General features: G+C 36.1%; 2 protein-coding genes across 3 annotated transcripts; one reads left to right on the top strand and one right to left on the bottom strand.

The window, feature by feature from the left end:
* Positions 1-4,324: 4,324 nt before the first annotated feature.
* On the top strand, positions 4,325-7,916 carry LOC130742803 (multiprotein-bridging factor 1a). 2 transcript variants are annotated; one of them, XM_057594902.1, is made up of 4 exons: positions 4,338-4,569; positions 4,990-5,073; positions 7,224-7,306; positions 7,399-7,916. In XM_057594902.1, exons 1-4 carry the CDS (start codon positions 4,428-4,430, stop codon positions 7,516-7,518), a joined length of 429 nt encoding a protein of 142 aa, XP_057450885.1. In that variant the 5' UTR covers positions 4,338-4,427; the 3' UTR covers positions 7,519-7,916. The 2 variants fall into 2 exon arrangements, with proteins under 2 accessions (XP_057450886.1, XP_057450885.1); XM_057594903.1 differs by lacking the exons at positions 7,224-7,306; positions 7,399-7,916 and adding an exon at positions 6,877-7,067 and having other exon boundaries at positions 4,325-4,569.
* Positions 7,917-8,701: 785 nt separating this feature from the next.
* LOC130742804 (phospholipase A1-IIdelta) lies at positions 8,702-12,929 on the bottom strand. The gene is made up of 2 exons (XM_057594904.1): positions 12,202-12,929; positions 8,702-9,603 (listed from the first exon to the last, which is right to left on the bottom strand). Exons 1-2 carry the CDS (start codon positions 12,743-12,745, stop codon positions 8,879-8,881), a joined length of 1,269 nt encoding a protein of 422 aa, XP_057450887.1. The 5' UTR covers positions 12,746-12,929; the 3' UTR covers positions 8,702-8,878.
* Between the last annotated feature and the right edge of the window lie 1,719 nt (positions 12,930-14,648).

Below are 14,648 nucleotides of genomic sequence, written 5' to 3' on the forward strand. Positions count from 1 at the left end.
ATATGAACTTTCAATTTCAAACCCAGCAACTGAAGGTTAGACCACGAAGATACAAAAAAGGGGTTGGATTACTTCTATGTAATCCAATCGCAATTGACTAGATTCTAATGGACGTTGTAATGATATCTACCTATGAGCGTTTTGTCCATAGATGTGTTGTGTAGATGATAAGATAAAGTAACAAGCAACAAACAATGTACACACATCATTTATCCTAGTCCACCCAATATAAGAGGCTACATCTTGTCCTTGGAAACCATATAGATTTTCACTATCAAGTATCCAAGACTTCTCCTTACAAGTATTCTTGTACATGTCTCTCCAGGCACAACGAGTATTTTTGTCTGCGCCTCTTCAGGCACAATGAGTATTCTTGTACGTGCATTTCCAGGAACAATGAGTATTCTTGCACGTGTCTCTCTAGGTACTACTAGTATTCTTTTCCATGCCTCTGCATGCACTACGAGCATTCTTTTTACATGCCCTCTTCAAGCACATTGATTTGCAAATATTACATTTAACATGTTGTTCATACTAAATTGAGAGATGTATACAATTATATCCTAATAACAATTCGTCTTTAGTTTTATAGAATACAGCTGATAAGATCTAGGTTCTCTCAATCCTCTTCAATTGACTTTGATCGTATTGCAGAGTAGACGTTGGAGATTCATGATAGAGATCATTTTTCAATCTTCACGACAGACTTAGAATGAATATCTCTTCGGTTCAGCCTTTCTTCTTTTTACTTCACTCTTATTCTTCCAAACATAGGCATTGATGTTGCAGTTAATTTAGCTCAGCCTTGCTTCTCTTCATCTTGCTCCATGGATCTTGAATTGATGTACAACTTCAGCATAAGAGAAATCATGTAGATGATGTACTTAATGATCAATTGAGAATGCTCCCCCTCAATTGGGTTGCTAAGTCATGAGGATCGGCTGAGTCGTGCCAACGTCAGCCCCTAGTTGCTGCTTATTCATCTAATCCTCGAGGATAATAACTTTTTGAACTCCCAGAAAATCAGCACCCACCGAGGCTGCCTTGGGATTTCCTTGTTGACATTTTTCTGACCAGGTACACACTTCCCACTTCCAATCACGTGGTCTCCCCTATAATTCTCTCCTCTGACTTATAAACTCCTTTATTTTTGTGAAGCATTGATTTCTCGTAACTTCTTACCTTTTGGGATGTTCCCACCATAGGCCCCACCCGAGCTCCATCATGAAGGAGAATATTCTTCCCACCTATTCTAGAAATAACTTTTGGACCCAAATCATGACTATCCAAAACGGCTGGTGTGTCATCCTTGATTCCCTTCAATTTCCATAGTTTCCAAAACAGAAAACCGAGTGTGGGGACACGTCTGTTCAAACTCCTCGAGTTCCTCTTCGCTATCATCCAAGGCCCAAAATTACCTTCCTTCTCTACTTGGTCTCCATCTGCACCCCTTATCTACTCTACTTTCTCCGTTCTAGGCACCCTTACCTTGCTTGGACAGTTCTCCTTCTTGTAGCCAAACTTTCCACAGTCAAAGCAAATGAGACTGAGGCCTTCATATTCGATTTTTAACTCCTCATCCTCAAAGAATTTTTTTGACACCAATGTCTTCCATAGATCCATCTAAAAGCAGATCCTTGCAAACCGTGCCCTTTTCACAGCCGCACCCACCTGGCTCCTCCATGTGTGGTCATCCACTTTCACAAACTTGCTTACTAACTTGCGAATCTCCTGAAGCACTTCCTCATCATAGCATTCCACAGAAAACCATAACACCCGAAACCACACCACGACTCTTGTTAGTTCCCCCTTGGATGGGCTAAACGTTGGTCCCCACTGTTAGATCACCAAGTAATGGCCCAAAATGACCCAAGGGCCTCTAGAGAAAGCATGGGCATAGTCAATCCGATTAGAGAAGCGAACCACAAAGAAATCGTAATCGAGATCGATCATTTCCAGATCTCCAGTTGATGCCACAAACTAAGTAAATAATCCTTGAGCAACTTGAGGCCGATGCTCTTACCCAGCAACTTGACAATAATGGAGTTCTTCCAAGGCTTACGTAATTTCTGCCTCTTCTCCTTCGAAATATTGATCACCGGACGCAGCGGATTCCACTCCACCTCTTCATGTTCCTTCCCCCATCATCTAAGCTACTATCACCTGAATATGTCTCGTGGCCCTCCATCGGAATTTCATCATCCTTCGACTCTTCTCCACCACTGACACCAATACAAATATCCTTATACGAGAACTTGATCACCCTCCTAATCATATTTATCTTAGTTGTTGTCACTAATTAAGGGTTTCCCTGCACCCCGCTGGTTGGCACCCCAGGGCCACCTCCTTTGTCCACTTCCGGCGGTTCACTCGAACCACCAAATTAGTTGAGAGAGCGTTTTAGAGAGAGAGAGAGACAAACCGTATATAATAATCTATAAAATAGTTAACTAAGGATTAACATAATGGTTTAGTAGCCCATCTTTAAATAAGTGGTTAGGTGTTCAAATTCAAACTCTTATAAATGTACGGAGTATGAAGATACCTTATTTATAAAATATATGTACTTAAATGGCATGACAAAGATACATTTTGGTTTTTACCTCATGGCCACTTTATATTTGTAAAGTCGGTTGAAATCTCTGTTTATTTGTTAAATTGTTACTTAGTTTCAAAAAGAAATTAATCACTTATGTATATTTTTATATGTTTATATGTGCTTTTGAAACAAAATTAAAATTTAAAACACGAAATATGATTATTTTTTTAAGCTATTTTGTGTCACTTCTGAAATAATCAATTATAATTGAGATGATAAAAATTGAATTATATTTTCATTGTAACATGACTTGAATTCAAACATGTACAAAAAAAAAAAAAGTAACTTGAATTCAAATTTACAATTTTATCTTAAATAAATATTTGAAGAAATAATTGCCTAATATTTTATGTCATTTAATTTTATTTTATATTGATTGACACTTTTATAACTTTATGACTTTGTTTGGTAGAAAAGAGAGATAGATAAAAAGAAGTAGAGAGAAAATGCGTAGAGACAAATATGTAAGAAATACAGTAGATGTTAAAATCAGTTGGTATGATAGAGATAGAAGAAAAAGAAAAAAGAAAGAATGAAGTGAAAAGTTCTAAAATTTGTGAAAAGACTTTTTTATCCGATTAAAAAATGATAGTGGCTATAAAAATACATGTATAAAAAAGTGCAAAAGGGACAAAAGAAAAAAATAGTGCAACTCTCTCTCCATCTCTCTTTAGGGGGCCGGTCCAAAGGCCAAGCCACCCAAACAAGGGTTTTAGGCCTCCAAAAAATATTATTTTTTATTAAATAAGAAAGATCTCCAAATTTTTTCTACTGAGTAAAAAAGGCCCCAAAAGTTCTAATAAATAAATATTTATGTAGGTAAAAGGACCTCCTTCAAAATTTGTTTTAGGCCTCGTTTAGTGTTGTGCTAGCCCTGCCTCTCTTCAAATTGGAGAGGATCAAACTGGGGGCTAGCCAACCACTTCCAATCCCTCTCTTGCAAAGTTGTCATGGTCATTGCATACCAAACAAGCTTCATTGCCTATCTCTCGAGTCTTAACTCTTTTTTATGATTCTCTCTATCCAAAGTATCTCCTATCAAACAAAACATACGTTCAAGTTCAAACAATTCAAAATCACTTTTAAAATAAAAAGCCATTATTTATAATAATATACTTAAATAAAAATTACTTAAAATAAAATCAAGGGTTAATGGTCAAATTAGTCCATGAATTTATAAGCGAGTTTAATTTTAGTCCCTCTAACAAAAAATGACGTTTAGTGGCGGTAAAAAACCACCCGCAATTGTATAAATAACCGTAGCTAAACGTCATTTTTTGTCGGAGAATAAAATCAAGCTCTATTCCACATTCAGGAACTAATTTGATCATTAACCCTAAAATCAATTATAATCATAGTTTTAAAATCACTTTTTTTTTTCAAGTGAGACCAAACAGACCCAATATAAAAGATACTCTTACCGTTCATTTTTATCTGTCAACTTTAGGTGGTGACACATAGATTAGTAGTGTAATTAATTTTGTTGAATGTTAGAAAAGTTGAGCATGCTTTTACTATTATATCCTTTAAACTGTGTTTTATCTCTTCTCATTTATTGTTCTGATAAGACATTAGTTGTAAAAACATTATTTAACACTTTCTTAAAATACTAAATGCACAGTTAAATATGAACAAATTATTTTTTTCAAAGTGCACATATAAATAGGAACGGATGGAAGTAAGGAATTGGAAGATATTTATTGTTTTAAAGAATAAAAAATACTATCAATGTCATCTGATTTTATGACAGCACTTACAATTTTCACGTTCGTTTTCATACAAAGAACCCTAAACAGAGACATACACAGAAAACCATCACCAGATAAACATGTCGGGAGTGGGCCCTCTTTCTCAGGATTGGGAACCCGTCGTCCTCCGTAAGAAAGCTCCCACCGCCGCCGCCAAGAAGGACGAGAAAGCCGTCAACGCCGCCCGTCGCTCCGGCGCCGATATCGAGACCGTCAAGAAATGTTCGTTCCTGAAAAAAAAACCTCTCGGATTTCATTTTCATCGCTTGTTAGCTATTTTACCTAATTAAAATTGTTCTTGATGTAATGAAGAAAAAAACAAGTGTTTGAATTGATTGATTGATTAATTATGGTTTTTTCGTCAATTAGGATCTGAACGTGTTCTCTTGTGATTATTGCAGCTGGGTATGATGATTTCATGTTGAGGCAACAGATTTAATTTGCTAATTAAATCTTTTGAAGGGTTAGGTTAGGAGGGAAAGAAATTGGATTTTGAAAATGATTTAGTTTGGTTGAACTTAAAGCCAGGGCTAATTTCTAATATAATGGTTATGGTTGTGTATTTGGGTGTTTTTTTGTTGTTGATATGCTTTCTGATTTGGCTAGTTTAAATTGTGATTGTTCTATTTGTTGTCTTTACAGTTAATGCTGGGACTAACAAAGCTGCCTCTAGCAGCACTTCATTCAACACTAAGAGGCTGGATGACGATACAGAAAGTTTAGCTCGTGAGTATTTTACATTTGGATAAATGATTTTTTTTTATGTAGTGCATCCACTTTTGAATGAGTTATGAATTACATAGGAGAGTAATGAGATGAATTATCTAGACATGTCCTCCATAAGGGATGTTTGCAGCTAGGTAATTTTCCGTGAAATGACTTCTTTTTCATAGTTTGTGTTCTTTGTATTGGCTCTGACAACAGGAGTTACAGGGCTTTGGTACTGCCGTTTCTCTGAATATTAGTTAAATGCTAACTTGGTCAGTGTTATCAATTGCGGATGGCGGTCCATGGCGGAAAGCCAAAATACCGCCATATAATTATGGCGGATGCCATGGCGGCCAAAAATTATAAATATATATCTATGATATTATATAGGATTATACATGCACACATTAAAAAACCTGCATAATGCAATTATACAATACAACAAATAAAAATTCTGCTTACTAATAACAACTTATATCATCTAATATAGGCTCAATATCATAGATATAATAGCAAATATCATAACAGAGGTTCAATAGATATTAGATACTAGCAAAGACGCGGTTGCCAGAGTGGTCGCCGGTGGCCGCGAGAGTGGTCGCCGGCCGCAAGTGGCCGGGAATGGGCGGAGCGGTGGTCAGAGGTGGATGGGGAAGCAGCTATGGGAAGGTGAGACTTGAAAGGAGATTGGGTGAAATTAGGGTTTCTATTCTGAATTTGGGGGATTAGAATCTGAAATATGGACTTGGGCCATTAAAATCCATGGGCCCTTTGCACAGTTTTTTTTTAAAAAAAAAAGTCGGAAATTTTCGCCATTTTCCCGATATTTCCGCCATTTTCCCGATATCCGCCATGAATCGCGGCCGCCATGGCCCCGCCATGTCAAACCGCAATGCCACACACTTTTTGTGGCGGCATGTTAAAAACCCGATATGGAAAAACACCATGGCGCCGCCATGGCCGATCTTTGACAACACTGAACTTGGTTGAAGCGTATGATTTTAGCTTTGGACTACTTCAATCAAATGTTTGAAGTATTGTTGGATATTCTTAATTGCTTTTATATAGTTGCTTGGAAATTTATTTGGTATTTGTTTGGTTTTGTTTTGTTGTTGATATTATCAATTTCAATGGTTTGTCTATAGACATTGTTTATGATAGGACATTATGGATTGTGAATTTGTGATGTATGTAGCTGACCAGACCTAATGGAAAAGTGGTTTTGGTTATTGTTGTTTAATTTTGTCACTCAAATTTAAGTTATACTAGAGAACTCATGTTGATTCTTCATACTGAACACAACTCAAAAATGAGTACATTACTTGGACATGGGAATGTTAACTTAGTTGAATGACCTTTTTTATAGAATTGGCGGAAATAATGAATTCTACCAATCCTACTCCTGTTCCTTTGAAAAAATGTGCTTTTTTTGCATTAGAATGTGTGCTAATGGGGGTTGAAAGTGTTTCCAAACACACACTTAATAGTTAGTTAGTATCCCCCCCTCCCCCCCCCCAAAAAAACCCTGATCAACGTACAAATTATTTGTGAAGTGATTCTACCGTATTGCCTTGTATGCAGAGTTTCTGAATTAAATGATCCTATAGTTTTAATTCTGCTTCATAAAATTGGGGGGAGCATCAGAAAAATGTTTCTGTAGCAAAAAAACCCACTCATACATCATGAGCATTGCAAATGAGAACATGAGAAATGAAGGAAACTAATCTTTACTATTCAATCTATGGGTGTCAAGTATGATTTTACTTAAATCTAATTTTGAATGTCCATGTAGATTAATCATTAATATTAATTTCTCTACAGGATACATAATACTGTTTTTTTATCTTTCGCTGCTGCTTTATGAGATGTTAAACTATCCTGAGCCACAGGACCATATTTTCAAGGTTTTGATCACAATTTTCTCTTGCCCTTATGAGCATTGCTTGAACTTAATGGCATCCTGCTTTCTGTCTTCTTACTGGTTGTACATATTTTAGATTTATAGACTTGTACATTCTGCTTAATAGAAAAATTATGTCCAGCAGCAGTAGTAGCCCTGCTGTTATTCCAGTTTTAGATTCTTATACCAAAATCAAAGCATATGATGCATTTTCTGTCTTCCACCTTTTTATCCTTTTAACATCAAATATTCTTGAATGGCATCTTAGATGAGCGTGTCCCAACTGAACTCAAGAAGGCGATAATGCAAGCTAGGATGGACAAGAAACTTACTCAGGCTCAGCTTGCTCAAGTAAACCCCATTCCCCTCTGGAAAAGACAAATTGAATTCAGTGTCTTCATTATTAGTTTGGTATTATCAATGACAAGCATGTTTTCTTGCAGATAATCAATGAGAAGCCTCAAGTGATCCAAGAGTATGAGTCAGGGAAGGCAATTCCAAACCAGCAGGTTATTGGCAAGTTGGAGAGAGCCCTTGGAGCTAAACTGCGTGGCAATAAATAAGGAACCTTTTCTCATCATGCTTGTGCTCTAGATTTGCATGCCACTGTCGAAGAGTGTTGTGTTTGTGTTTGTGTTTGCGTTTGCGTTTGCTCTCTAATTGTGTATATTAATTATTAAGACATATATATGGTTGAGTATGCTGGGTCTCATCTGTTCGAATAAATAAATTAAGTTGCAGTTCAGCATGGATAAAGTTGTGTAAATGGAGTGGAAAAAAGAGAAGAAGAGAGAGAAAGGAAAATATATGGTGGATGATATGATGGCAAGAGAAGAGAGATTGTTAGGAAGCGAGATGTAAATGAAATTGATTGTGAATGAATCATAGCTCTTTGGTTAAACCCTCCTTTTTAGCAGGGAATGTATGGAATGATTGGTTTATAGAGAAAGTCTTTATAGCAGTTTAATAAGCAGTTAAGTAAGTAAACTCAATTAAACATCTATCCTAGAGTAGACTACTAGACTTCATTACAACAAAGGAACCAATTCACCAAAATACAAATATATGTCAACGATGGAAAAGAAATCTCATTCACACCCTCATATTTGCATCCACTTTGAGAGAGATATGAACATCTCATTAACAGTTAACACCTCATGTTTACCTTTGAGAGATACGAACAGAACAGAGGGAATTGAAAGATATGTTTAGCGATGATATGATACAAAATGAGAAGACATAAAGAAAGAAAATGTAGGTGGAAGTGGAAATGAATGGAAGATAAAGTAGGTTGGAAATTTGATACATTCATACAAATTTTCATCCAAGTTCTAACAGTTCATCCTTTTTTTCATCTATTCTTTCTCACATAATATATTTTATTTCTTCTTTCTTTCTCGTGTAGGTGGAAATCTGGTGTTAAGATAAGATTAGTGGTTTAGAAGTAGGTTGAGCTAGGCTACCCTATCCAGACTTTGGTAACTTATTCTTGTATTTAATTAGCTTGAATACTTTCTCCGGGGATTAAACACACATCCAAATCTCTAGTACCTGAATTTGGGAAGGTGGCACATTATAATATTTGTCTTAAAACTTGAATTAGGTCTAATTCTACAAAAAAAAACTAGTTTAAGAGTGGGAGTCGCTCTATCACTTTAATGAAGGCAGTAAGAAAAACAAAATAGATGAAAGTTGGAAAAACCATTACATGTTTAAGAATGGAAATTAAAAAGAAGAGCCCGCACATCCACAAAAGAGGACTATTATATAGAATGGTAGCCATTGATGGTTTCCTTAGGCAATCACATTATATTCGAAATCCACTTACAATTCTATCATAATAACTTCATCCTTTACAAAAGCTAGTTTCTTTGAAATCACTTCTCCCCAACAAGTGAATTTACAGAATTTTCAAACATGCACTCAATCTTCAGGCACTGGAATATCCTCCTCATCAGCTGCACCCATAACCCACTCTCCATCTTCCTTACGCACCATACTTTTGTTCTTCTCCACCCACCACGACCCGGGCACATGATACTCATCCTTTAAGAATTCACACGACTTGTTCACCAACGCCAAGCTCCTCTTCACCTTCATCTCAAACCCCCCTTTCTTCCCGTTCCACCCTGCCACCACATGCAACATGGCCTGCAAGTTATGCCAATCACCCGGGGTCTTTGAGTCCTTCAAGCTCGGTGACTTTCGCGTATCAATCACTAACTCCACGCCCGTGTTCTCATATCCCAACAATCTCCCCGGATAACGAGTTATGAGATCAATCACATTCCTCACGTGCAAAACCTTTAGGTTAGGAAACTTTTTGAACCTCTCGTTAAAGGCCTTGTTTCCTACTTGGGGGGACCCGAACACGAAAGCGGCAACTGGCACGTTTGTGACTCCGTTCTCCACCAAATCGAAAGCGCTTACAATCGATAAGCTTGCACCGAGGCTGTGTCCCACCAACACTACGCTCGGGTTTTCATCCTTGTAAAGGTGTAATAACTCTTTGACCTTGGTCAAAACCTGCGTTCTAGCACTGTTTTTTGTGAAAGGAGAGTCTGGGTCATCTGAGGTGTAGATTGTGAGCCAACCCCTCATCACTTTCGGTGTATGTTCGTCATCTTCGTCACTGCTACTGCTGCTACCTACATATAAAAACGAATAATTATTTGTTCACACCTCATTTTGAGGTGTAAAGAGTTGGAGGATGAGAGAGATATGCAGAAAAGAAACAGTAAGAGAGATAAAGTATAAGATGTGATAGATGATAACATGAGAGATATATAAATAAAAATAGTGGAAATGAAGTGTATAAAAAAAAGGTGTTGATCATTGTTGCATAAAAACTATTCACATTTTTTAGTATTAGATTGTACACACAACTTGGAAATAGAGAAGGAAGAGCTCATTGAAAAGAAAAATTCTTATATTGTTTTTGTTGATAGATAAGAAAAAAAATCTAGTGTATATGAGTCTCCCTAATATGCACCTCTTTTAGAGTGGTGCAATTTTATATCACTTACTTTGACCGGTTATAAGAGGTCAACACATTATTTTTTTTTTTAAAATATCATTAAAAATTTGTTATATATGAAATTTCTTTAAAAAAAGATGTGTTGACATGTTATAGCAAGCTAAAAAAGTGGTGTAAAATTGCACCACTCTAAAAGTGGTTCATATTAGAGGTCACCACTGTATATAAAGGAATATATATTTTTTAAGGCAAGGTATATATATATATATATATATATATATATATATATATATATATATATATATATATATATATATATATATATATAGGGAATGCTAACTTACTTCCACTTCATTTTGTGAAGGAGTAAGTTAGCAACACCTTTTTCTTTTAGACAAAAAACTCCAAAACTCTCTCTCATTGAAGACAATAAAGTGAGGTTACCAATGTAATTTCACTTACTCAAACTTTTTTAATTTTAAATCTCAACTTTTCTCTCTCCTCATTTATCATCTTCTTCCACCTTTCTATGTAAGGTGACCTCTTCGTATTTGCGTAAATTGAGACAGTTTTAAAACAGTCTCAAATGCAACTAATAAATTCATGACACGTGCTAATTATGTTTTTTTTAACAGTCACCAAATATTTGATTTTTCAACACCAACATTTTACTAAACTAAATTTTAGTCTCAATTAATCTACATCATTGTACTTTCTTCTCGAGACTATACAATTTAACCCATAACATTTAACAAATCATTTTATAATATAATCAATCAATATTTTATTCCAAAAAAAAAAAATTCTATTCCAAAAACTAACACAAATTATGATTTAAATCCAAACTCATAAATCTTAATCAACATTTAACTTCATCACCGTATAAATTTAGTGGTTCATTTATCATTTTTATGGAATTAATGAAATAAAATATAAGGATGAAGATTAATTGGGATTAAAATATATTTTTTGTAAAATATTAACTTTAAAATATCTAATAACACGTGTCATATTTGTATTGGTTAAGTATGAGACTGTTTTGAAACTGTCTCAATTGGGACCGTACTAAAAAATCACCCTAACGCCCCCTCTCCTCATTTTTCATCTTCTTCAAGATTTATTGGCATAAAGTGACACCCCTTCCTCTGCTCATTCTTGTTTCTACAAATTTGATTTCTACAAGTTGGATTTTGGAACTGAACATTGTTGACTCCATGAGGGATAATTAATTGAAGGTCATGAGAGGTTTCATCTACCACCAATTTTTTCGTGCAATTTTTCCTTCCCCTTAAATCACGTAACTTAATCTATGCAAGAAAACCATAGAAACGGACTAACAATGGCCGGTTCTTGGCAAGGAAAGAGATAGATTGCATCTTTTGTCAATTTAAGTGATGGAGGTTAAAATGGTGAAGGAAAGAAAGTGGGCAGAACGTGGGAAAAAAACAAAAAATTTAAGAAGAGAAATGGGTAGCCGAAAAGAGAAAAGGGGTGTGGAAAGGCAAAATTATTGAAACACCTAAAGTTTAAGTGTTTTTAAAAATAAAAAGTGGGGTATTTTTTTTTTTTTTTTACAATTGCTAACTTACTTCTTCACAAAATCAAATGAGAGTAAGTTAGCATTCCATATATATATATATAAAGTGAGTTATCCACTGCGTCACACACCTTGTAGTTTTCTCATAGCTCCTCTAATGAAAATATTTTTTTTTTCTGCAAAGAATTTCAACACAAAATGCATTCTACACAGCTCAATGTAAAAATAGAAGATAATTTTTTTTTGAAACCGAGTGCCTAATAGTTGGGTGACTTATCTGTAAAATATATTAAAAAAAATAATTTTTCATCTATATAATGTTTATGTAATTTTATTTTTTAAGTCACTTATAAGTAATTTATATTACATTGAAAAAATAATTAACAAGTTTTAAATGTAAATTACAATTTTTTTATAAAAAAAAATAAAAAATTAATGCTTAAAAAATATTTATAGGGGCGTCTAAATCACTTACTGTAAATATTAAACAAAAATCACTCTAATCTCAACTTACCTAATAATATCTTAACATTGACATAAAGATAAGTTAAAATTTTGTAAGACGTGTCTCAAAATATTATTGGAGGACCAAAAGTAAATTTTAGGTGAGGCAAATATTTAGAATCACTACTAAATAAAGCTACTAGAAAATTTTTGTTTTTAGAAACTTAATAGGATGAGAGTGGGTCCTTAAAAAAGTAAAGAACATTGCGACGTACACTGAATACGCACCGTCGTTTTTCAACTGGCCGAGACTTTCAGCACTCAACAAGCCGGTAGCAGACTGAGGAGCAGCCCCAAGCACGTTGATCCACTCCAAGTCCCTGGTGGTGCCGCGCCACACAACGTAGATCTCACGGCGGCCCAGCTCCTTAGCGCGGCCATCGGAGGTGACGGCGATGTAGCCGATCCAGTTGGACTCGCGGTCCCGCTTCTCACGTGACAAGGAGTGGAGGATGAAACCTTCAGGGACGCTGACACGTGCGGTGGCGTAGAGGAAGGAAGGGACAGTGAAGTGTTCAGGGTTGGGGTAGAACATGACCTTGTTGAAGAATGAGGATTTGCCATAGCGGCTGTAGCCGCAGTAGAGGGAGTTTTGGTCGTTGTTGAAGGCGTCGTAGGTGGCTTGGATGAGGTCGCCGCACCGGAGGATGAGGTTGCGGAGGTGGAGGTTTAGTGGGTCTAGGAGGGTTTCCCAGTTGTTGCTGCCTAGCAGTTCTGGCCATGTTGGTTCAGTTGCGGCTGTGGCGGTGGTGGTGGCGGCGGCCGCGGCCATATGAAGGGTTGTTGTTTAACTGTTTTGGAAGGGAAAGTGTGTGGTGGTGGGGAGTGGGAGATTTAGAAGGAAAGAGAGAGAGATATTATGAGATATCATTTGGATATGGCTCCTTTTGTGAGGTTAGTGGGATGGTTGACCCACCGTTGATAATGTTGCCACAACAAGCTAATTATTTCCAATTGGAAAGGAAACAAATTGTTAGACTCAAGGGAATAGCACGTGAAATGATATACAGGAGAGAAATATAAGAAGGGTAAAATGAAAAAAAAAAAAAAAGAATGGATCATTAAATTGGTCACTGAAAGTATTAGGTGCATTTAGGAAATATGTTTTGCTGTCCTGATTATGTAATATATCAATTAAGTTGATCATTGTTATCATATAAAATGTGAGTGAAGTTAATTCATGTTGGGTTAATTTGATTGAAATTTTACACAATCGGGGATCGCGAGATTTTCTTTTTGGGTTAGGAATTTTTCTAAGTTTTTTATGTTGGTGTTTGCTACCATACATCAAGTCAGAGTAGGGTATGATGCATGAGTTTATGTGTGCAAACCAAATAAATTCAAAGTGTAATTAATTAAGCACTTTAACTTTTTTTTTTCTTCTGTTCTATAAAGGTTATTATTAATTTCATTATTTACTAACTAGTTGTTAATTAATATACTAATTGAGAGACTCTTCCTCTTCCTCCTCCCAAAAATAAAGACAAAATTTCACTATCCCCGAACTTAGCCAGAAAAAACAAAGGATAAGAAACAATTTCATTACAACTTCAACCCTAAACTCTCAAATCCAGTAAGAGAAAGAAAGGAATGAGATCGTGTGGTGGTTGAGCCGCGACGACAAGGCTTTCCAATGGCGGGAAATGGAAGATGTGGGAAACATCATCAAGGACGAAGATGAACAAGATCGATGTACCTTAATGAAGAGTTGTAAGCTAAAATTGAATGAGATCGATGTGCTTGGAGCTCTGAAGCATGAAGATGAACAAGACTCATCCCCTTTCTTGGCCAGATCCATTTTGAACCTAGTAAGGAGCCAAAGACAACGATAAAGTCTTCTCTGTCAGCACCCACCACCGATCCGTGAACAACATCTGCTGCTCCTTAACCTCCATATCGGAAATTCAATCGAGCCCTGTCTCTTTTCGTGCTGTCGTCGTCACATATTCAACCATTGAGCTAGAGTTGATGTGCCACTATCAGGGTTGTCGCCACTACGAACAAGATTCGTCTTGCATAGAACCTCGTCGCTAGTTTGTGGGTTTATGGATTTTGGGTTTTGATGTTCGTGTGGGAGGTGATGATGAAGGTGAAGAATGAAGATGACATTAAGTTCAAACGTTAGAAATATCGTTTATCATATTTTGAATGATAACAATTTTCAAGAGTATAAGTGTAATGCTTAATATTTCACATGAATTACATTTTAGGAAATGACTCTTATGCCCTCATGTCTTATCGTTTAAAGAAGCGGTGCAAGACGATGACAAGAAGAATGCATCTACAAGAAGAAGAACAATTAAAGAAATGAGACAACTTGGACTAGCAAAGGAATGCCATATTTGCTAGATCATCTAACCAAAGAAAGAAGAAGAAAGATCAAGATACAAGACAACTTGAGCAAGAGAAGTCAAAGCATCAAGATTTTCTGAACAAGAACAATCAAAGCTTCAGGACAAACTATGCAAGAACAGTCCAAGCCATACGATCGCCTGAGAAGACCACACTCAACTGAAGGTATTAAAAACGGTAGAAAGGGGGGGGGGGGTTTGAATAACGTTTTCAGAATAAAACTTCCACCTTAAGATTTTAACAAATCTTTCGAGACAAATAAAGTGCTTAAGATAAGAGATAGAAAAGCACACAAGGATTTTATCCTGGTTCACTTGATGAAT

Source organism: Lotus japonicus, chromosome 3, assembly GCF_012489685.1.
Source record: "Lotus japonicus ecotype B-129 chromosome 3, LjGifu_v1.2".
Lineage (NCBI taxonomy): Eukaryota > Viridiplantae > Streptophyta > Magnoliopsida > Fabales > Fabaceae > Lotus > Lotus japonicus.

Excerpts from the sequence above, each read along its gene's own strand:
- LOC130742803 (XM_057594902.1), top strand. The coding sequence starts at position 4,428 with ATGTCGGGAGTGGGCCCTCTTTCTCAGGATTGGGAACCCGTCGTCCTC. Across the intron at positions 5,074-7,223 it reads CGATACAGAAAGTTTAGCTC|ATGAGCGTGTCCCAACTGAA; the intron begins GTGAGTATTTTA and ends ATGGCATCTTAG. Across the intron at positions 7,307-7,398 it reads CTCAGGCTCAGCTTGCTCAA|ATAATCAATGAGAAGCCTCA; the intron begins GTAAACCCCATT and ends GTTTTCTTGCAG.
- LOC130742804 (XM_057594904.1), bottom strand. The coding sequence starts at position 12,745 with ATGGCCGCGGCCGCCGCCACCACCACCGCCACAGCCGCAACTGAACCA. Across the intron at positions 9,604-12,201 it reads CGGCCAGTTGAAAAACGACG|GTAGCAGCAGTAGCAGTGAC; the intron begins GTGCGTATTCAG and ends TTTTATATGTAG.